The sequence below is a fragment of the Lissotriton helveticus genome, chromosome 4_1 (genome assembly GCF_964261635.1).
Source record: "Lissotriton helveticus chromosome 4_1, aLisHel1.1, whole genome shotgun sequence".
In the NCBI taxonomy this organism is placed as follows: domain Eukaryota; kingdom Metazoa; phylum Chordata; class Amphibia; order Caudata; family Salamandridae; genus Lissotriton; species Lissotriton helveticus.
Window position 1 is genome coordinate 2,066,859,669 of NC_136063.1, and position 21,408 is coordinate 2,066,881,076.

General features: G+C 46.3%; 1 protein-coding gene across 2 annotated transcripts in view; it reads right to left on the minus strand.

Annotated features, from left to right (window-relative positions):
* Positions 1 to 21,408, minus strand: part of THOC2 (THO complex subunit 2) — a 1,495,542-nt gene that overhangs the window by 944,014 nt on the left and 530,120 nt on the right. For both annotated transcript variants that reach the window (XM_078688746.1, XM_078688744.1), the window contains exon 18: positions 10,920 to 11,000. In XM_078688746.1, coding sequence (XP_078544872.1) covers positions 10,920 to 11,000 — 81 coding nt within the window. The remainder of the gene's footprint in view (positions 1 to 10,919; positions 11,001 to 21,408) is intronic.

A 21,408-nucleotide genomic window follows, 5' to 3' on the forward strand; every position in this document is an offset into this window, starting at 1 on the left:
TCATCCGGACCCAAAACTAGGCGGCGATCTATGCTACAGATATTAATTCAGCAGCCCACATGCCTCGAACATCTAGTATATAGGGGCACCCCTGAACCTTGCGTCCTCAGACAAGAAGCCAGAAGAATCAGGACCGAACAGCAGTGCCAAAGCTAACAAGAGGAGGACGCCCACTGACTTGGCCCCAGCCCTACCGCCCTGTCCCCACCTCGAACCTGCTCCAGCAAAATCTGGATGTGTCCTGCAGCCAGCAACCTCGAGAAACCCAGAGGACCAACCTGCCTTCCATCCATCCATCCATCCCAAAGACTATGTCTCCTGTGAACACCGGATTTGTTCAACAGACTCCAGCTCTGCAAGGATCGTGGGTCTGCCCCACTCTACACCCGATGCCCAGAGCCCGAGTGGCCCAACACCAAGAGGTGGTCTCTCCGGAGATCCTGACCCGAGATCCGGTGACCCCTGACCAGCCTCAAGCCTCCAACCGATGCCTGCAGGCTCAAACCGGAAGGTCCCCCCAACCGCGACCCTAAAAGGCAACCCCACTCCACGGCCTTGGGTGGCCTAACCGACCGTGCCTAACCAATCCCCAACATACCTCTACAAGTGGTGGGTGCACACCCAGAAGACCTTTGTTCCCAAACCTGCAGTGTGTTTGTAAACCGTAGACTCCCCATTGAAAGCTATAGGGCACATGATGCCAAAACTGCACTCTGCACCCGGCCGCCCCAGTGCCGCTGAGGGTGTACCTTTTGTGCTGGCCTAAACCCATTTGCCCTGAGGTTAATGGCAGGAAGTTTGCTCCCACAACCAAGTGGCCTGCTTGTCAGGAGCCACCAACCGGAGGCCCCTATCCCCCAATGGATAACATTGGGCCTCAGCACTCTGCACCCGGCCGCCCTAGTGCTGCTGAGGGTGTAACAAGAGTGCATCCTAACCCCAGAATACCACAACAAAGTACTTACCTTTGAACCAATGGCACTATTTTCCACCATAGGATAACATTGACTATTTTTCTATGAAAAGTTTGTAAGTGTGGGGTTCGAAAATCTAAGAAATCCTTTTACTGAATGTGCCCTGGGCTCTATAACTAAATAACAAAAATGCTTTTACTTACCTGTTTACAAGAAATGTCCCAGTGTAGTATCCAGGTATACTACACTGTGTAAGAAAAGTAATATGAAAGTAATGTACTGGTCATTGTACTAAACAGCACATTCAAAGTATATGTACTGTATTTTCAAAGCATTGTATTTCTCTGTAACAGTACTGTAAATCAAAACTAAGTGCATATACAATTACAATCCAAACTGTGTTACAACTATATATTTACTGCAAAGTATTGATCACTTACCTGTGCCAGGCTTGCTTAGTTCGAGGAAATAAAATAACTAAAAGAATATTTAAAAACAATTGGTCTGAAGTTCGAGTGTGTGAATTCATTTGCTGACTGAGTGTGTAGAGCAAATGCTTAACACTGTCCTCTGATAAAGCCTTACTGGTCAACCACACTACCACAAATAGAGAGGGAGGTGCTATCTACTTTACCTCTGCCTACCTTTTGGGTTTCACGGGACTCTGTGCACACTATCTCACTTTGGTATTGTATATACAGAGCCAGCTTCGTAAACCATAGAATCAGGGGGAGTGTCGGAGATGGCTCTGTATATACGATGCTCTAGGGATCCATCTTTCCTTTGTAGCCTTGACGGAGCAAATTTGGCTGAGGCGAAAAACAGTTCCATTGCTGGTTCTAATGGCAGGAGCGATCTGGACCCTGTTTGATTGTGAGGTGTTTCGAAAATTAGAGATGTAAATGGAGTAGGAGCAGACATTGGTATGTTCAATTTTGTAGTACCTCTCAACAGGACCGCCTGAAAGGTGTTTATCATTCACTGAAGAGACTTTGGTTGGGGAGATAGTGTTGGTGTACATCTACCAGCACTAGGAGAAGAAGCTGAAGAATAATGGGTTGAACAATGTTTTGACCGTGGTCTTGACCTGGGCGCATGAAGGTAATGTGTGCGCCTGGAGGATACTCGTAATGGGGAATGCTGAGACCTGTGGTGATGCGAACAATGGGGAATTCTGGAACACTATCTGCGCGGAGAAGGTAGAGGCCTCAAAAGAGGGGCTCACAGGCTGTGGTAGAGGTGCTGGCACTGAAAGAGGCGCCGGTGGAGGAGGCAGAGACTGAGAAGAAGTAGGAGAGTCTGGGAGCAATATAGGCCAAGAAGTAGAATATACCCTCAAGGGCTCATAGTCCAAAGATAATGGTAGATGACTTAGCGTTTATTTTATTTTTTACCTTTTCTGGATGTCTGGATGGTCTCAACGTCGAAAGACTCCTCGATGTCTATTTACTCCTATGTCTCAACGAAGAGACACTCCTCCACGCTGAACTTCTGCACATCAACATTGTAGTCTCCTTAGACATCCACCATCGTCTCTTCTTCGACATTGAACAAGTAGGCATCGTATCTTGTCTCAACATATATGCTCTAGACATCAACCTGGAACTACGATTTTTTCGAAGTGGGTTCTCTTTTTGGATCCCCTGCGCCTGGATTCCTCAGAGGAAGATGGATGAGCCCTGGTAGAGTACTGAACCGCTCATCGAGCTCTGGACGTCCCACCTTCTGATTGTGCCTTCTGTCTGCGTCGCTCTGCTGTACCATGAAGGTGAATCTTCTTTTCCTTAACGGTGCACCTGGAAAACTTCCTGAAGTGGGTATCCAACTGGGAGCTAAGAATCTACTGGCCTCTTTTCTGTCTGGCAGGAGTCAGGCAGTCACACTAGGGCCATTTTAATCAGCCGAGCTGTCTCTACCATGTGGGGTTCCCCAAGGCTCATCCCTCAGTCCGACACTTTTTAACATCTATGTGTCGGACCTAGCAAGAGTCATCAAACAATATGGGATGGGCCTTACCTCCTACGCGGATGACACCCAGTCAGTCCTCGCCATTAACAACGACGGAGAAGAGGTGGCAGAGCGCTTCCAGGAAGGTATGCTGGCAATTGGAGACTGGATGTCCTCCAGCTGCCTTAAACTTAACTCCGAGAAGACCGAGGTTGTCATCTTTGGGAAACTTTCCCCACGCTGGTCATCCGTCTGGTGGCCTTCATCTTTTGGAACCCTGCCCAACCCTGTCCCGAAGGTCAGGAATTTGGGGTTGTTTTTGATGAACATCTTAACTTTTCCGCGCATGCTAATCAGATAGCGGCAACAGCTTTCCATAAGCTAAAACTCATTAAAAAAATCATGCAGTTTCTACCGGACAGCGCAGGCAAAACGCTGGTCAGCACATTTGTACTATCATCACTCGACTACTGCAACGGCCTGTTTGCCAATGCTCAAATTCGGGTTGTTAACAAAATGCAATTAGTACAAAACGCTGCAGCAAGATTGCTTTCCAGAACCCCCAAATTCAAACCTATCGCCCAAACTATTCGGAATTTTCACTGGTTATCGATTAAAAATCAAATAAAATTCAAAACACTTTGCCTTGTATTCAAAGCACTGCATAATTTAGGTCCGCAGTTTCTCAGAAACCAGTTTATACCACACCAGCCTTCAAGGCAACTGAGATCGGTGACTTTGCATCAATTAACTGTTCCCCGCACAAAAACAGTCTCCTGGGGTGACAGACGCTTCCCAGTCACGGCAGCCAGACTCTGGAATTCACTTCCGCTGTCAATTAGATTAAGTCATTCCCTTCTCTCCTTCCGTAAAGGTTTAAAGACCTGGCTGTTTAACCAGTAACCCTTAGTAATCAGATCAGAAGAGCTATGAGTCGAGTTTTCAGCGCCGAGACGCCCATGGGCATTCGTTCGCGCTTTACAAATCCCAAAAATAAATAAATAAGTGTGGAGATCTGTCAGGAACATGGATCTCAGGAAGGCAAATGATGCAGACAGGATGAGGGTCTGATTTGGTGTAGAGAACTAGGCTTTGGTTGAACTTACCCACCACTTTTTGCCCCCTTTTCAGCTACTAGATGCTGATTTTCGACTCACAGTGCACTGAGGCCACCACACCTCCATGCCAGTACTCCTTCCCTAAAACAAGGTGTTGTCTAATTGTACTATAATTGGCAAAGTACTTTAGCACCCATGTAAGTCCCTAGTAAACATTACTCTAGGTACCTAGGATAGGGCTACTGAAGAAGGTCCCTAAGGGCTGCAGCATATCCTATGCCACCTTAAGGGACCCACATACAAATTACACACAGACTGCCATTGCAGGACAGACTGTCATTGCCGACTGCGTTATATTTTGCAAACCAGGAGTTAAATCATGACATGACACACTCCTGTGTGTCATGCCAAAGTCACTGCATCTAATATATATAAGTCACCCCTACAGCAGGCCTTTGAGCCCTAAGGCAGGGTGCATTATATTTTATGTGAGGAAGTCTCTGCATGAGCAGATATGCCCCTGTGATGTCTAGTTCTATCACAAGTCACTACGGAAGCCATTTTGAGTACACGTGCTGGACACTGGTGAAAACGAGTTCCCCAGGTACATTATGCCTTGACTGAAAGTAAGGATGTTTGGTATCAAACATCTCATATAAAAGAAACCACACTGATGCCAGTGTCGAATTTATTAATACATGCACACAGAAGGCACCTTAGAGGTGCCCCCTGAAAACCTACCACGCGCTGGAGAGCTGATTGGTTCGAGCCAGCCTGTCACCAGAGACACGTTTCTGATCCCCATGGGTGAGGGCCTTTGCTCTCAGAAGGTCAATAACAAAAGCTGCTTAGGTGGAGGGTGTTCACACCCCTTCCCACAGGATGACTTGCTGATTACCATTCCAAGGCAGGGGAGCTTCGCAGAAGCCACCGCATTTGATATGAAAGTCTGGCTATCCTCACAGGAGAGGAAGCCAATCCCCTTTGTCTAGAGCCCTGGACAGGCAGGAAAATTAGTTAGTCAGGGAGGCGTGACCACCCCCAGGCTAGTACCACAACTAAGGTGGGCTACCTGAAGCGGAAGCAACATTTCAGAGTTGCCAATCTTGATGATGGCAAATTTAGGGATTCTGGGACAAGGTTATGCCCACTTCTCAAATTAAGTGGTCATATAGGGGTCATAGTGACCCCAGGGGTAAGTAGCCCATTGGCTACTACCCCTCCACTCACCTTAACACCCCTAAATTGAGTATTTAGGGGACCCCAGATACCAGATCTTCAGTTTCCAATCAATCAAGAGAAGGAGTGGACAAAGAAGAGTACTGCCACAAGAACTGAGGAGGAACTACTGACTTGGCATCAACCCTGCCCCCAACAATCTTAGAAAAATCTGTGCAGTCTCAAAGAAACCCAGTGTTTTAAAAATGTATTGAAAAAACTCGACGTAGCCTCAGGCATCAAAAATGGAAAATGCGGTCCACCGAGTTGCCACTCCCCAGCCAGCCCGACGCAGCAGCTCCCCAAGAAGGGGACCTTGTGCTCATGAAGGTCAGATCTCCCCTCCCACTGAGTGAGTGAACACCAGGATCAATCAGAGCCTTACAGGACCAACTGGAGCCTCGCTGGACCAATACCCGAGGTACAAGACCCATTGCTGCAGCCAAGGCTTGTTGTGCCCAGACCAGACACCAACGCGGAGGAAGACCAAACTTCACATTGAGGGACTTAAGGGACAGTCAGACTGACTTCGTCATTGGTCCAGCTGTCCTGTTTGCCCCTCTTCTGCAAAACAAAAACCAAAAAGTGAGTCTGTGACCGCTGCTACCAGACGCCTCAAAGCACCTATGCATTTGTGCTCCCGAGCCCAAGTCCAAGGGAGGTGACTGTGACAATGGGGTCCCCAGACCCACAAAAGCCAAGCCCATGCTTGGTTTACTCAGACTGGACTTTCAGCCAACTGCAGACTCCCTCCAACCGCGAGTGAGCTTCCTGCACCAGAATCAGACGTCAAAAGACACCACTGCACCAAGCACATAGCCGGAGAAGTGGACCAAAGGCATCCCCACGTGCCAGAGGATCTGAAGGGTCGAGCACCCCAGATGGATCCCCCAGACTGCTCTCCAGTCCCTGCTTGCAGCCTCTTTGTAACTGGACCATTCCCCTATTGAAGTGAATGGGACACCGAACACAGTGACATACCTCTTCACCCGGGGGCCTCAGAGCCTCCTGGAGTAACACGTGACTCCGCCCTGACTCAACACGTCTAGAGGATTAATATTGTTGTTGTGACAATATATTACAAAGCATTTCCACTTGGCTGCATAACATGCCCTAGTGGTTGGACGTTTTGCTTTTTTTATGACATTCATGCAGTCTGGAGGAAGGTTCAGATATCCAAATTCTAGGATTTCAGGAGCCAGATCGCAAGGTTGAGCTGAGCTGGGTCCGGGTGTCTGATTTCTCCACGGTTCTGTGTTAAGAGGTGTGGAGACAGGTCCAATTTTTGGTGCGGTACTACAGACAGTTGTAGCAGTGTGGTGTACCACGGCTGTCTGGCCCATGTTGGAGCAACTAGGATGAGGGTCAGAGAATGCTGCTGTAGTTTGCGTACTACTAGTGGCATGAGTGGTAGAGGTGGAAAAGCGTACGCAAATCTTTTTGACCAGTTCATCCATATCGCATTGCCTTTGGATAGTGGGTGTGGATATCTGACTGCGAAGGTTTGGTATTTGTCGTTTTCGTGGGTTGCAAAGAGGTCTATCTGAGGTTGTCCTCACATCTGAAAGAATGGTTGAAGAACTTGCATCTGAAGTTCCCACTCGTGGGTCTGTTGTGTTTTACGACTTAACAGATCCGCTATGGTGATTTGTACTCCCGGAACATGCTGGGCTAGAAGGAATATGTTTTGAGGTATTGCCCACCGCCATATGTCCTGTGCTAGTTGAGAGAGTTGCAGGGAGTGTGTGCCTCCCTGCTTCTGTATGTAATACATGGTGGTTATGTTGCCAGTGCGGACTAACACAGTTTTGTGTCATAATTTTGTTTGATACTTGCTTTTGGAAAGCTTTTAGTGCTAGGAATATTGCTAGTAACTCCAGATGATTGATGTGGAGTAACTTTTGTTGCAGTGTCCACCTGCCTTGCATGGTGTGTTGCAGTAGGTGAGCCCCACAGCCGGAGAGCGATGCGTCCGCAGTCAAGATTATCTGAGGAACTGGCTCTAGGAACGGTCGTCCCTTGGAAAGGTTTTTGGTGTTCCACCACTGCAGAGAGCAATGAGGCCGGGCGTCTACCAACACTAGGTCTGTTAACTGACCTTGAGCCTGGTTCCATTGACGTGATAGGCACTTTTGTAGAGGACGCATTTGAAGTCTTGCATGGGGCACTATGAAAATGCAAGAGGCCATCATCCCTATGAGTTGCATGAACACTCGTGCTGGAAGGGTTGTTGCTGAAACTTTGTCAGAAGAGTTTGCATGCTGGCTATCCTTGCTGGAGTGGGATAAGCTAGCGCTGTTGAGGTGTTTATTGTGGCACCGAGGTACTGTTGTACTTTGGATGGTTGTTGATGAGACTTGGTGGGGTTTATTGTGAACCCCAAGTTGTGGAGCAGTTGGATTGTGGCATGAGTGTGTTCCACACATTGGTTGAATGATCTGGCTTTCATGAGCCGGTTGTCGAGGTACGGGAAGACATGGATGTGCTGTCTTCGTAAATGAGCTGCCACTACTGATAAGCACTTGGTGAATACTCTTGGTGATGTTGTGACTCCAAATAGGTGTTGTGAGAAAGTGCCATCTTTCTTGCATTGGGATGCCCCCACTTTTTTCTGAATTGCTGATGTGCTTTGACTGTGTGGCCTGGGCTCCTGCCAACCAGGTACCCAGGGCCTGTGTTTCTTCCCTAAAACTTTACTGAAACAAAACCCAATTGGCATCTCTGGCCACCTGTCAGCCCCTAGTAGATGGTACCCAGGGCATGGTGACCAGAGAAGACCCGTGAGGGCTGCAGCACTTATTGTGCCACCCTCAGGGGTCCTGTACAGCGAGGGGTACAGAAGGAAAGACCGGGCAGAGGGAGCACTGGGACAGCAAGGGGAACAGAGGGAAGAAAAAGGGGCACGGGCCACGTACAGGCAGCGGGGGAAGACAGACCACAGCAGTCACAGACACAACAATGATAATACAGGCAATACAATAACAGCAATAAAACGTTAAAAGGTACATGTGTATAGGTTACAGTTACTTGGCAGGCAGGTAAAAATAGATGCAGACAGGATCAGCAGTAGGATTTTCGTGCTGCTGTCTGATTGCTCACTTTCCACAAGCCCTTGGGTACCACTGCCTCTTACAACTCTGCAGTTATCTGTGTACAGTAGTCAAGACCAAGCTCATGATGCTGCAGGGGGGAGTAGAGGGGTATGGTGGGCATGGGATTGAGGGGGCATGACTGTTAAGTCATTGTTCAGGGCCACTGGTATTATGTGGCACTGTTGGACCAAATTATGCAGCTGCATTACAATGATTATTTCAATGACAACTATTACTGAAAGGTCTTAATTTTGGACCTTAATGTTGGACCTATTAATTGAAATGTCTTGAAGCGTCACAAATCCAAAGTCATTCCTTTTGGTGTTCTAAGTCAGGCCTGTCTTGGGTATTTTGTTCAAAACACAGTATGGCTCTGATGAAATTAGGCTTAAAGTCAATGAAATGGAAATTCAGATTGATATGGTTTCTATACAAATCTTTGTCTAATTTGCTGTGTGGTGCACATGTGCTGTTGTGTTACAACTTTATTAAGTGCTAACTTAAATGTTGAAAAGGAGACATTTTTGTTCCACAGGTCCAGTGTGCATGTGGCTTCAAGTGCATCGTAAAAACAACAGTTGATGGACAGAATGCAGAACAATGTCATACATTCACCCCAGTACAGAGATCTGAGCTTAAATCCATCGTTTTTTTGCACTCCACACCACCCCAGTTCAGACATGGCCATTTGCAAATCAGCCTTGACCCTGTGCCTCATGGGAACAGTCCAGCCCGAACTGCCAAGCCATGTCTTCCCTGGAATGAAATCAAGCATCCTAGGACCGGTTTCTGGCTATCAGCCGACTTCAGCCAGGATAGCTTGACTCCAGTGGTGTGGAGAGCATGGGACTCACGTCTGAGCATACCCATCCCACTAGGGGTGACAAATGCAAAAACAACAGTTGATAGACAGAATGCAGAACAATGTCATACATTCACCCCAGTACAGAGATCTGAGCTTAAATCTATCGGTTTTTTGCACTCCACACCACCCCAGTTCAGACATGGCCATATGCAAATCAGCCTTGACCCTGTGCCTCATGGGAACAGTCCAGCCCGAACTGCCAAGCCATGTCTTCCCTGGAATGAAATCAAGCATCCTAGGACCGGTTTCTGGCTATCAGCCGTCTTCAGCAAGGATAGCTTGACTCCAGTGGTGTGGAGAGCATGGGACTCACGTCTGAGCATACTTGTACTGGGGTGAATGTATGACATTGTTCTACATTCTGTCCATCAACTGTTTTTTGCAATTTTCACCCCGAGTGGGCTGGGCATGCTCAGACGTGAGTCCCAGGCTCTCCACACCACTGGAGTCAAGCTATCCAGGCTGAATGAAGGCTGATAGCCAGAAACCGGTCCTTGGATGCTTGATTCCGGTCTGGGAAAGACATGGCTTGGTGGTTCGGACTGGACTGTTCCCATGAGGCACAGGGTCAGAGCTGATTTGCATATAGCCAGTGTCTAACCCAGGGTGGTGTGGAGTGCAAAAAATCGATGGCTTTAGGCCCAGATCCTTGTACTGGGGTGAATGTATGACATTGTTCTACATTCTGTCCATCAACTGTGTTTTTTGCTATTTTCACCCCGAGTGGGCTGGGCATGCTCAGACGTGAGTCCCAGGCTCTCCACACCAATTTTCAAGTGCATCGTATAAATAAACAGTGTAAAGTGATTTCTTCCTGTTCTCAAGTTCTTGCCACAGAGCCTCATGAAGCCTTGAATTTCCCACATTTTGTTTAATCAGACACCACAATTTTATTGTTGAATAGAGTCGGCCTAGGGTTGCACTGTAGATTTAACTGCTATACAGCTGGTAGTTCCAAAGAAAGTAGTACACCCCTTGGGCAATACAAGAGGAAAGCTCATTACTAACCTCTTGGCTACAGCTAAAATAATAATTGGTGACCACGTTATTTTGCTTTTCATTGAGAAAGTAAACCGTAAGGGAGCAAGTCTCAAGCTAAGAGATGAATATTGTCTTTAATAGAAAAATCACTTAGTGCTTTATGACGTCTTGTCTGACACCTCATGTGCGGTAATCAATTTGTCTATGATTGGTTTCTTGGGGTGGAGCCTGCAAGAGCAGGGGTGTGTGGATGAGGGGGGTGTAAACTCCACAACGATCAAAACACAGCCTTATGTTAGAGCTTGAACAATAACATATTATGGTTTCCATGTTAAATAGACTATTACTAGCTGAACATTGGGAAACGACCAACTAGCATGTGAACTATATAAAAAATAAACATTTAACAATAGGTTCTTCGATACATCCTAGCAATGCAATCTGAGAAATGTAGAAATTGAAAGCAGTTAGACAAAAACTAAATTTCTGAGTACAACAACCATAGTCTTCAGTCAGTTAAGTAGTCATACTTCAAGAAAAGAACTGTAAGACCAGATATTTGCTCAGTGTGGAAAGCAATGTAGGGAAAATGCTTTGTTTTATATTACAAATGAATATATATATATATATATATATATATATATATATACACATACATATATATACAAACAGATTTTTAAGTCACCAACAATACGCTAACATCTGAACTAAAAAACAAAAAAAACAGGTTCCTTATGTGTATATATATTATGGAGACATGGTATGTAAACCGGCCATTCTACAATATTTAGTTATTACCACAAAATAAAACAATTATTGTACAAATATAAAATGGTATACTAACTTTGCAACCAGAGGGAGATAGTTGTATCATCATGCTTCATTCTTTCTTTCTCCGGGTTAGCAAGAGCCTCAATGATACAATCTTAATCTACTGTTAAAGATCATATTTGGTTTTGTATCAGATAAAAGAAGGAATACATTATGGTTCATTACATTCACAATTATCAGCTATGATGGAATAGTAAAATATACGACCCATAGATTTAAAGAAACAAAAAATCTTTCAAGGTAGAAGGTATAGAATCATCAAAGTGGATAGCTTTAATAATTGATAAATTGAATATTTCATGCTCAACTCATTTACTCATATTCTTCATGCTCAGGATATAGCAATAAAAAGCACTAACAAGCACTGCATGCATTAATTTCTGGGCTCAACTTTACAACTTCACTTTCTTAATCAAAGGATTCTAAACACGTCATGGGCTACAATCCATTGGACTAAAAATGGCAACAAATCAAAAGGTATAAGAAAATTCCTTGCATCGGTTTCTCACAGCAACCAAACCCTTAAATGCAACAGAACAACCCCATAAATGAGGAAACCCATCTATTTTAAATCTTTAAGTCGGTGCTAGCCAATAAAGCTCTGCAGCTGCCAGCAGACTTGATACTCCCCGTTTTATTCCACTGAAAGCAGCCTAGGTATAAGACTTCAAAATTAACTAAATTGGGACTTTAATAAAGTAATGAAAACTGGTAGCTCCAGGGTATAGGGCCAGTTTAAATTTCAGGCAGCATCAGACTTTGCCACTGACAGATCTGCAGCACTGATCCCATGGTAAAACTGATGAGGAGGATAAGTCAAAAACAGAAAAAACAATAGGGCTAGACAATTTTGAAACGGTTTTAATAAACTATACATAAAATGAGTGCAGCATGGGCAAAACCAGGCAACAGATGGAAATACTGGTTCACAAATTTCTAGGGTGAAATAAGTCTCTGACCCGTTCTGTTACTGCCTTTTGTGAATTAGTGATAGCAAATGGTAGGACAATAATTTGAAGTGTATTCTGATAAAGAGCTTCAGCGATGTAGGAGATAAATACACCACATGGTGTCATTCTGAGCTGCAAAAAGACCCTGTTTTAATATGGAAGACTATTTGGAACTTTCATTCAGTCTCTACTGATGCAGCTGTTTGAGACATTATCTGTGTGTGTATAAAAATGCTTCAGTAACTTTATAGCTCAGAACCTTTCAACTCAAATGTAACCCTTTTTCTTCCTGTGAAAGTCAAAGAACACTTTGGACTTCTGTTGCCTAATGTGCAGTCCGATGCACAGAATGAAAGCACCCTAGCCATAGTCCAGCACCAAAAAGGGTATAGGGGGTCATGACCAGACACACATCTCTTACAATTAGTAGAGGACATATAGATGTACAACTTTGGCAGCAGCATAACACCACAAACAAATGCCCAAACTCTTCCAAAAAACAACAAAAAAATTTGATAAAGCTCCTTCCAGTCAGCGAAAAATACATTCATGAAAATCTGGTACCACCTAGCATTCAACAAGGGTATTCGCCAAGTTTTTTTCTGGATCAAGTCTGGCTCCTGAAAACCGATTCTAAATGAGGATTCTGTAGGAAGAAATATCTATAGTATGGTCCAATTTAGAAACAAGTCATTTTCATACAAGAAGTATAATACTGGCAATCTTACCTAAGAGCTTATTTGAACAGAACAATACAACATGCGTACAAATGAAGCCACAAATATGTAGTGTCCTTTATAACTGAAGTAGCTTTGAAGATAAATCACTGCATAATCTATTTCTTCAGCAACCTATTAAGGGCCATATTTATGAGAGGCATGAACAAGACCGCAGGCGACGCAACCCATGCCGAGACTGCTCAGGACTTGGATCTCAAGCTGGGACATGACTTGATTCTATACCCTTATTTCGGGTGATTACCTGGTGTCGATACAGTGGTTTACACTGGAAACTCTGAATACACTACTAAATATATTAAGTCCTGATTAAGTTCCTAGTGTGACAGGAACGAAATGCGTTGGCTGATTTTAATTCATGTGCAACAATTTTCAATAATAAAAGATGATGATGGACTGAAATTTGCCATATTAAATTGATTTCTGGTGCACCTTCCATTTTGAATTAAATCGTGGTCTCTGGTCTCCAGTGGCGCTAAACGGAGGCAAGTGCCGGAAGAGGATGCACAGGACATTAAATTAAATGCAACAGGGATTGAGGTGTAGAACCTATGGTCAGCCGCTGTTAGTTTTGTGTTTAGAGGCTTGCATCGTGTTTGCATCACATAATGTGGGATATACATGATAGAAACCTCTAAGTCCGATATTTGAAGCCACGCAAAGCTACTTTGCGTGGCTCTGAGTGGCTTCATGAATCAGGAGTAAGGCAACACAGCGAAAATCAGTGCATTCCGCTGCCATGGGAAGGCATTTCATGGGCATCATGTGGGTCCCAGGTTAGTTTTTGTGCCGAAAGGTGCCCCTTCCAAACACAAGGAGATGATGGCCGGAGCGCTGAAACTTTTCAGACACTCACTCCCAGTCGCAGATCTGGGTTGAATCCATCATCGCTCTTTAGCTCCCTTCGCCACCCCAGTTTAGACCCAGCCATATGCAAATTAGTCTTGACCCTGTTCCACAAGAGAACAGTCCAGCCCGAACTGCCAAGCCAGGTAATGAGGGGAGCTTCTTTGCTGTGGGAAGGCATTCCATGGGCATTGCGCGGGTCCCAGGATAGTTTTTGTGCCGAAAGGTGCCCCTTCCTGCACAAAAGGACAAGTTACTTACCTTCGGTAATACCTTATCTGATAGAGACAATCTAGCCGCAGATTCTTTACCTTAGAATATCCCAGGCATCAGGTTGGTTCCAGAAGACTTTTGCTTGAGCAATACCCTTGTGCGCCGGTAGGTGGCATCGGTCGGCTCTGCGTGGCATCATCCGCGACGGAAGTGACATCTGCATCATCTACATAGGTACCCATCTACATAGGTACCACCTCGGTGCGCTGACATCAGTTATTTTTTATGACTTTCCACACCAGGAGCGCTGAGCCATGAAGTGCACTGACAATGGTGTGTTCAGAACAACTAGGGCCCTGAAAGGGATCAATACTGACCCTAAAAATCTGTCCGCAGTGTGTGAAGATGAGTGGGGCAGTATGGAATCTGTGTCTAGATTAGGTCTCAACCAGATAAGGCATTACCAAAGGTAAGTAACTTATTCCTCTGATAAAGCCATCTAGTCGCAGAATCCTTACCTTAGAATAGATACCAAAGCAATACTATCACTGGAGGAGGGACTGTGGACAAGTTTAGACCAGCAAGTCCTGCAGAACAGAGCAGCCAAAAAGGCCATCCCTGCGGACTGGACTGTCCAGGCAGTACTGCTTAGTGAACTTGTGCAATGATGCCCATGTTGCTGCCTGACAAAATGTCAAGTATTGGAAAACCACGCTTCACTGCTGTGGTTGCAGCTGACCTCTGCAGGACTGAATTCTTAAGCCTTCAGGAGGCTATTTCTTGGCCAGAATGCAGCAAAATTTGATGCAGTGGACGACCCTTAACAAAACAGTCCTCTTCTGCACCACACAACCTTTCTTTGATCCACCATACCCCACAAAGAGTTGGTCGTCCACCCGAAACACTTTAGTGTGGTGACGGTAGAACAACAATTCTCTTTTTAAGTCCAATCAGTGGAGTCACCCCTCCTCTTAAGAGGGGTGCGAAGGAGCATAGAAAGTGGGCAAGGTGACTGATTGCCCCACGTGGAATGGTGTAATCACTTTTGGTAAGAAAGAGGCCCTAGGGCAAAGCACCAACTTATCAGGGAAGATGGTCAGGTAAGGAGGATTGAATGACCAAACATGCAATTTGCTCACCCTCCTGGCAGAAGTTATTGCCACCAAAAAGGCTGTTTTGACAGAAAGCAGCTGGAGGGGGCAGTAGTGCAGGTGGTCGAAAAGAATGCACATCAGGAAGGTGAGAACCAAATTAAGGTCCTACATGAGGCACGATGAATGAGGGAGGGGGAAAATATGTATAAGCCCCTTAAGAAATCTGCTTACAGTAGGGGATTTAATTAAAGAGGGTTGGTCTGGCAGCCTCAAGAAGGCAGACAAGGACAAAAGGTACCCTTTAAGCAAGGGTCAAAGTAAAGGACTTGAGAGAGGAAAGCAGAAAGAGGGTCAATAGACCTTTTGTACAGTATTTTACAAATTTCTGCCACCAGCAAATGTACATGGTGTAAAAAAGTGGGTTCCTGTTGCAGTAACCCCCCACCCCACACACTTTTTGCCTGATACCGGATGCACTTTTCCTTGGTGTGCCCTGGGTCCTGCCAATCAGGTACCCAGGGCCTGTGTTCCTTCCCTAAAAACTGTACTAAAGCCTAAACCCAATTGGCATCTCTGGCCACCTGTCGGCCCCTGGTAAATGTTACCCTAGGTACCCAGGGCATTGCGACCAGAGAAGGCCCCTAAGGGCTGCAGCACTTATTGTGCCACCCTTAAGGGCCCTGTACCCTGACACCCACACACTGCCTTGACAGGCTGAGTGTCTTAGTGCAAAACAAAACAGAGGGTCGACATGGCACACATCCCTGTGTGCCATGCCCACAACACCACTGCCCTGGCATATATCAGTCGGCCCTCTAGCTGGGTGCCCTACGCCAGTGGTGTGGGCAAAGGTGCATGAGCCCTGTCCCCCTACAGTGCCCAGGGCCATTCCTGGGCACTGTAAGTGCAGTGATGCCATTAAGAGTATAGGGTGCTGGGAGGTTGTCATTACGAACTCCACAGCACCATAATGGCTACACTGAAGACTGAGAAGTTTGGCATCAAACTTCTCAGCACATTAAACCCACAATGATGCCAGTGTGGGATTTAGTGTAAAATGCACGACAGAGGGCAACTTAGAGTTGCCCCATGAAACTAACCCACAACCAGCATCCTGACTGAGTGGCTGACTAGGCTGCCACACAGCAGACATGTTACTGGACCCCTGGGTGGAGAGCCATCCGCTCTCCTGAGCCTGCAACAATGCACATTCTGGGACGAGGTGCTAGGTCTCCTCCCCAGGATGGGCAGAGTGAGCTTCAAAGGCATGCCGCCTTTGTGAGCTTCTCCAGGCCACTTGCTGTACCCAACAACTGGCCCCCACCGGTTCTGACCCCCAAACTGGCGGGAAGACAGGCGGGAAAAACAAAGGAAGGGAAGGGGGGGTGCCAGCCTCTGCCAACCCCACCCCTCAGGTGGGAAAGGAGAGGTAAAGCACAACTCCGGGTTCTCGCCATTTTGAGAATGGGGAGCCCTGCCCAATAAGAGACAGGCTCCTGCCCCCCTCCCACAGGAAAGGAGCAGGATAGGGGGGAGTACTCACCCCAGGATGGGGACCCATTGGTCCCAGCAAGGTGAGAACCAAATTAAGGTCCTACATGAGGCACGATGAATGAGGGAGGGGGAAAATATGTATAAGCCCCTTAAGAAATCTGCTTACAGTAGGGGATTTAATTAAAGAGGGTTGGTCTGGCAGCCTCAAGAAGGCAGACAAGGACAAAAGGTACCCTTTAAGCAAGGGTCAAAGTAAAGGACTTGAGAGAGGAAAGCAGAAAGAGGGTCAATAGACCTTTTGTACAGTATTTTACAAATTTCTGCCTCCAGCAAATGTACATGGTGTAAAAAAGTGGGTTCCTGTTGCAGTAACCCCCCACCCCACACACTTTTTGCCTGATACCGGATGCACTTTTCCTTGGTGTGCCCTGGGTCCTGCCAATCAGGTACCCAGGGCCTGTGTTCCTTCCCTAAAAACTGTACTAAAGCCTAAACCCAATTGGCATCTCTGGCCACCTGTCGGCCCCTGGTAAATGTTACCCTAGGTACCCAGGGCATTGCGACCAGAGAAGGCCCCTAAGGGCTGCAGCACTTATTGTGCCACCCTTAAGGGCCCTGTACCCTGACACCCACACACTGCCTTGACAGGCTGAGTGTCTTAGTGCAAAACAAAACAGAGGGTCGACATGGCACACATCCCTGTGTGCCATGCCCACAACACCACTGCCCTGGCATATATCAGTCGGCCCTCTAGCTGGGTGCCCTACGCCAGTGGTGTGGGCAAAGGTGCATGAGCCCTGTCCCCCTACAGTGCCCAGGGCCATTCCTGGGCACTGTAAGTGCAGTGATGCCATTAAGAGTATAGGGTGCTGGGAGGTTGTCATTACGAACTCCACAGCACCATAATGGCTACACTGAAGACTGAGAAGTTTGGCATCAAACTTCTCAGCACATTAAACCCACAATGATGCCAGTGTGGGATTTAGTGTAAAATGCACGACAGAGGGCAACTTAGAGTTGCCCCATGAAACTAACCCACAACCAGCATCCTGACTGAGTGGCTGACTAGGCTGCCACATAGCAGACATGTTACTGGACCCCTGGGTGGAGAGCCATCCGCTCTCCTGAGCCTGCAACAATGCACATTCTGGGACGAGGTGCTAGGTCTCCTCCCCAGGATGGGCAGAGTGAGCTTCAAAGGCATGCCGCCTTTGTGAGCTTCTCCAGGCCACTTGCTGTACCCAACAACTGGCCCCCACCGGTTCTGACCCCCAAACTGGCGGGAAGACAGGCGGGAAAAACAAAGGAAGGGAAGGGGGGGTGCCAGCCTCTGCCAACCCCACCCCTCAGGTGGGAAAGGAGAGGTAAAGCACAACTCCGGGTTCTCGCCATTTTGAGAATGGGGAGCCCTGCCCAATAAGAGACAGGCTCCTGCCCCCCTCCCACAGGAAAGGAGCAGGATAGGGGGGAGTACTCACCCCAGGATGGGGACCCATTGGTCCCAGCACTTACCTTACTTGTAACAGCCCTAAATTTAGCATTTAGGGGCACACTGAACCTTCCTTACGGAGATCCCGATTTGAAAACAAGCAAGAAGATCAAGAAACAAGAAGACCTGCCGAGCAGCTGCTAAGAAGAGGACGACACCAACTGTCTTGGCCCCAGACCTACAGGCCTGTCAACCCTCGAACCAGCTAAAACCCAGCGCCTTCAGTGGTCAGCAACCTCAAAAACCCCGGAGGACCGGACTGCCTTGTGACTCTACAAAGACTGGGACTCCCACGAGCAGTGGTTCTGCTAAAAAAGCAATACCCCTGGTGCTAGCCAGAAACTGCGAATCCAGCACACTATGCACCCGCCGAGACCGGCCTGTGCCTGAGTGGACAAAGACACTGTGGACGTCACCCCGGCGATTGTGACCTGAAATCCAGTGCCCAGGGACCCTCCTTGACGGCCGAGACGACGTCTGCAGCCTCACAACCACCAGGCACCCCTCCAACCTCGACCAGCTAAGAGTATGATTTCCCCGACGTCAAAAGACACCCCTGCACCCGGCGCCCCTCAGCCCCCTGTGCCCAACTCCTGGGTGTCTACCTATCTTCCAAGATCCCAACTTACCTCTCAAAGTGGTCGTTGCACCTTAATCTCCGTCCTGAGCCTGCAGCCTTTGGTCACCTTCCAGCTTTTCAGTTGAATAACATTGAGCGCCAAATGGCTCAAAAGCACCCTGCACCCAGCCGCCTGAGTGTATTGAGAGTGCAACCTCTATCCTATCTCACTTCCCCATTTGCCCTGAGCAAGTCACTAGGAGCCCAGCTCCCACAGCCGCGTGGCCTGCTTGCCAGCAGTGACCAACCAAAGGCCCCCTGCCTCCCATAGGATAACATTGGGCCTACTCTTTCTGCACCCAGCTGCCCCTGCGCCGCTGAGGGTGTAACAACTGTACCTACCTCAACCTGGGAGACCACTGAGTCTATGCCCAGAACTTTAACTCTGCCAGTTGAGTACTTACCCAAAAGCCGATAACTCCCTTTACTTCCATAGGGTAACATTGACTGGATCCACTTGGAAATTCTTTAAGTGTGAAGTTTTGAAACTTTAAAATATTCATCTAAAATCAGCCGAATCACGAAAACGAAAATATTCACCTGTTATCAGGAGAGATCCCAGTGCTGGTTCTTGGCACTGACCCTGAAAAGTAACAACAACTGTACTTACCGGTAACTTTAATTTCCTTCCATAGTATTGCATAGCCTGGTTTTTGATGAAAACATTTCAAAGTGTCGATTTTTGAAAATTACAAATATTAGTTAAAAATCGCCGGTATGACAAACAAATTCTTTCAATTGTATACAGGAGATGCACCAGTGCTGGATCCAGGTTACAACAAGGAGTAAGAAAAAGTAATGCTAACACTACTTACCTGCTAAGTGAATTTCCTCCCATAGGATACCATTGGTGATTCTATGTGAAAAAGTTTCCAAGTGTCAACTTTTAAAATACAATAATATTCCTTAAAAATCACAACTGCAACCAAAACGCTTTTACTTAACTGTTTACAGGAGATGTCCCAGGACTGAATCTAGGATCCAGTCCTGCGGTAAGAAAAGTAATCCATAAAGTAATTAATTGCATTTAACTAGAAATTCCCATTGAGCTCAATGTCACATTGTGTTTAAAACTGTGTTGCCTATTGCAACATCTGTAACTTAAAAGACTATTGCCTATTTGAAAAGTATGTAACCAATTCCGAGAAAGTATATTTTGATACCGAATGTTGGTTCTAAAATAAAACAACTATATATTTTTTATACAAACCATTGGCCTAGAGTTCAGTACTTGAGTGTGTGAGACCATTTGCTGACTGAGTGTGTACAACAAATGCTTTACACTGTCCTCTGATACTGCCTTATTGCTCGACCAAGCTACCACTTTAGAGAGTAAGGTTATATCTAACTTTAGCCTCTGCCAAACCTCAGGGGACTGAGAACTCTGTACACACAGTACCTTACTATGGTCCAGTGTATATACAGAGCCACTTTCTTACACATGGTCATCATTGAGGGACGCCTGGCTGCCAAAATCACATCACAGACTTCGGGATGAAGGTCAAAAGCTGTCAACTGCCGCCACTCAATCTCCACGCAAGAAGGTGAGAGTTGACAGGTTTGGGTGGAGGACCTTCCGCTGCTGCTGCAACAGAAGATCCTCCAAAAGTGGCAGCCTGATAGGAGGATTGATGCTCAGTTGGAGAAGCCCGGGATACCAGACTCTCCGTGCCCAGTCGCTCCTGATCTTCTTGAGCACTCTGGACAGGAGTGGTATTTGAGGAAAGGCATTCTGGGGGCCTGAGCTCCACTCGTGACGAAAAGTGTTGCCACGTGAGTGCCGCCTTGGAAACTGGGAGTCGGGATATTTACTTCACATGAATCTGCTAGTTTACGGATCATGGATGCGACCGACACCAGATAATGGAAGACTTTAAGGTCCCGCTTATTCTGTCCAGCAGAGCGTGCATTGAAAATACCTGCACCAGGGGGGATTTTATGAGAGGACGTACTTTATTTTCTTCGCCAGCCATACCCGGCTAGCAAAAGTCAAGTCGGAGTTTCCTTTGGAACGCTCTAAATCCCCGTTTAAATTACATTATTTTAAGTTTGGGTAACCCTGATCCTGCTATGTCCTGAGGAGACCATATCTTGAAGGCCGAAAAGCATCGACCCCCATTCTCCAACGTCAATCCTTCTAGAAGAACAATGTATATGTAACCCACTGGGACTTTGACCATAATATTGTTGTTCAAGGCAAATATTTAAGTCATGTATTTGATGGTCAATCTTTGATTTGACGTTGTTACCTGAAGGCAGTATGTTTCTATTGTAATTGCCTTAATAAGGGTAAGTTTTCCATCATTGCGGTTAAACGTGTTCACCTATTTAATATTATATTGTGAATTTTTCCTTGCATTTTGTTTGATAATTTGTATTTGTGATGGTGTACATTATTTTTATTATGTTTGTAAAAAATATGAAAGATCTTTGATTAAAAATATTCAAAATGGGAACAAGGATTTAGTTGTGCACTGATGTTTTGCACAGTAATGCCCATAAACAGTGAAAAAAAACATAATAAATTCAGTATTATGATTAATACATATTAGACAAGTTTGCGGCAAATAGTAAGACGGCCTCTTGTTTATAACATTGAATGTTTCCTGCTAGAGCGATTTCTTTCTTTCTGTGTAGATGTTTCAAGTGTAGCCCAGGCTCTAGAAGTTTATATGGGCTCCTTCCCTTTTTCTTTGTTGGAAACTCCAGCGCACAAAACTGCTGACATTGCGGGTTCTTGGTAGAGGCAAACAGATCTAACCAAACCAGATCCGACCTTGCACTACCTCCGGAGGGAACCACCAGTTGTAATCAGCAAGGCATTTACAGCTGAATGTGTCCACCTTGGCGTTCAGAGAACCGGTCAGGTGTTGATTTACCTTGCTATTCCAGTTATGTCCAGAGATGCAGGGCCTCTTGACAAAGGGTCCAGGACCCCATCCTGCCCTGTTTGTTATAGTACTACATGGTGGTGCCCATTAACACCTGAACTAGCTTTCCCTTGATGGAAGGTAAAGAAGCTTTCAATGCCCAATAAATCGCTTAGAGCTCCAGCAAGTT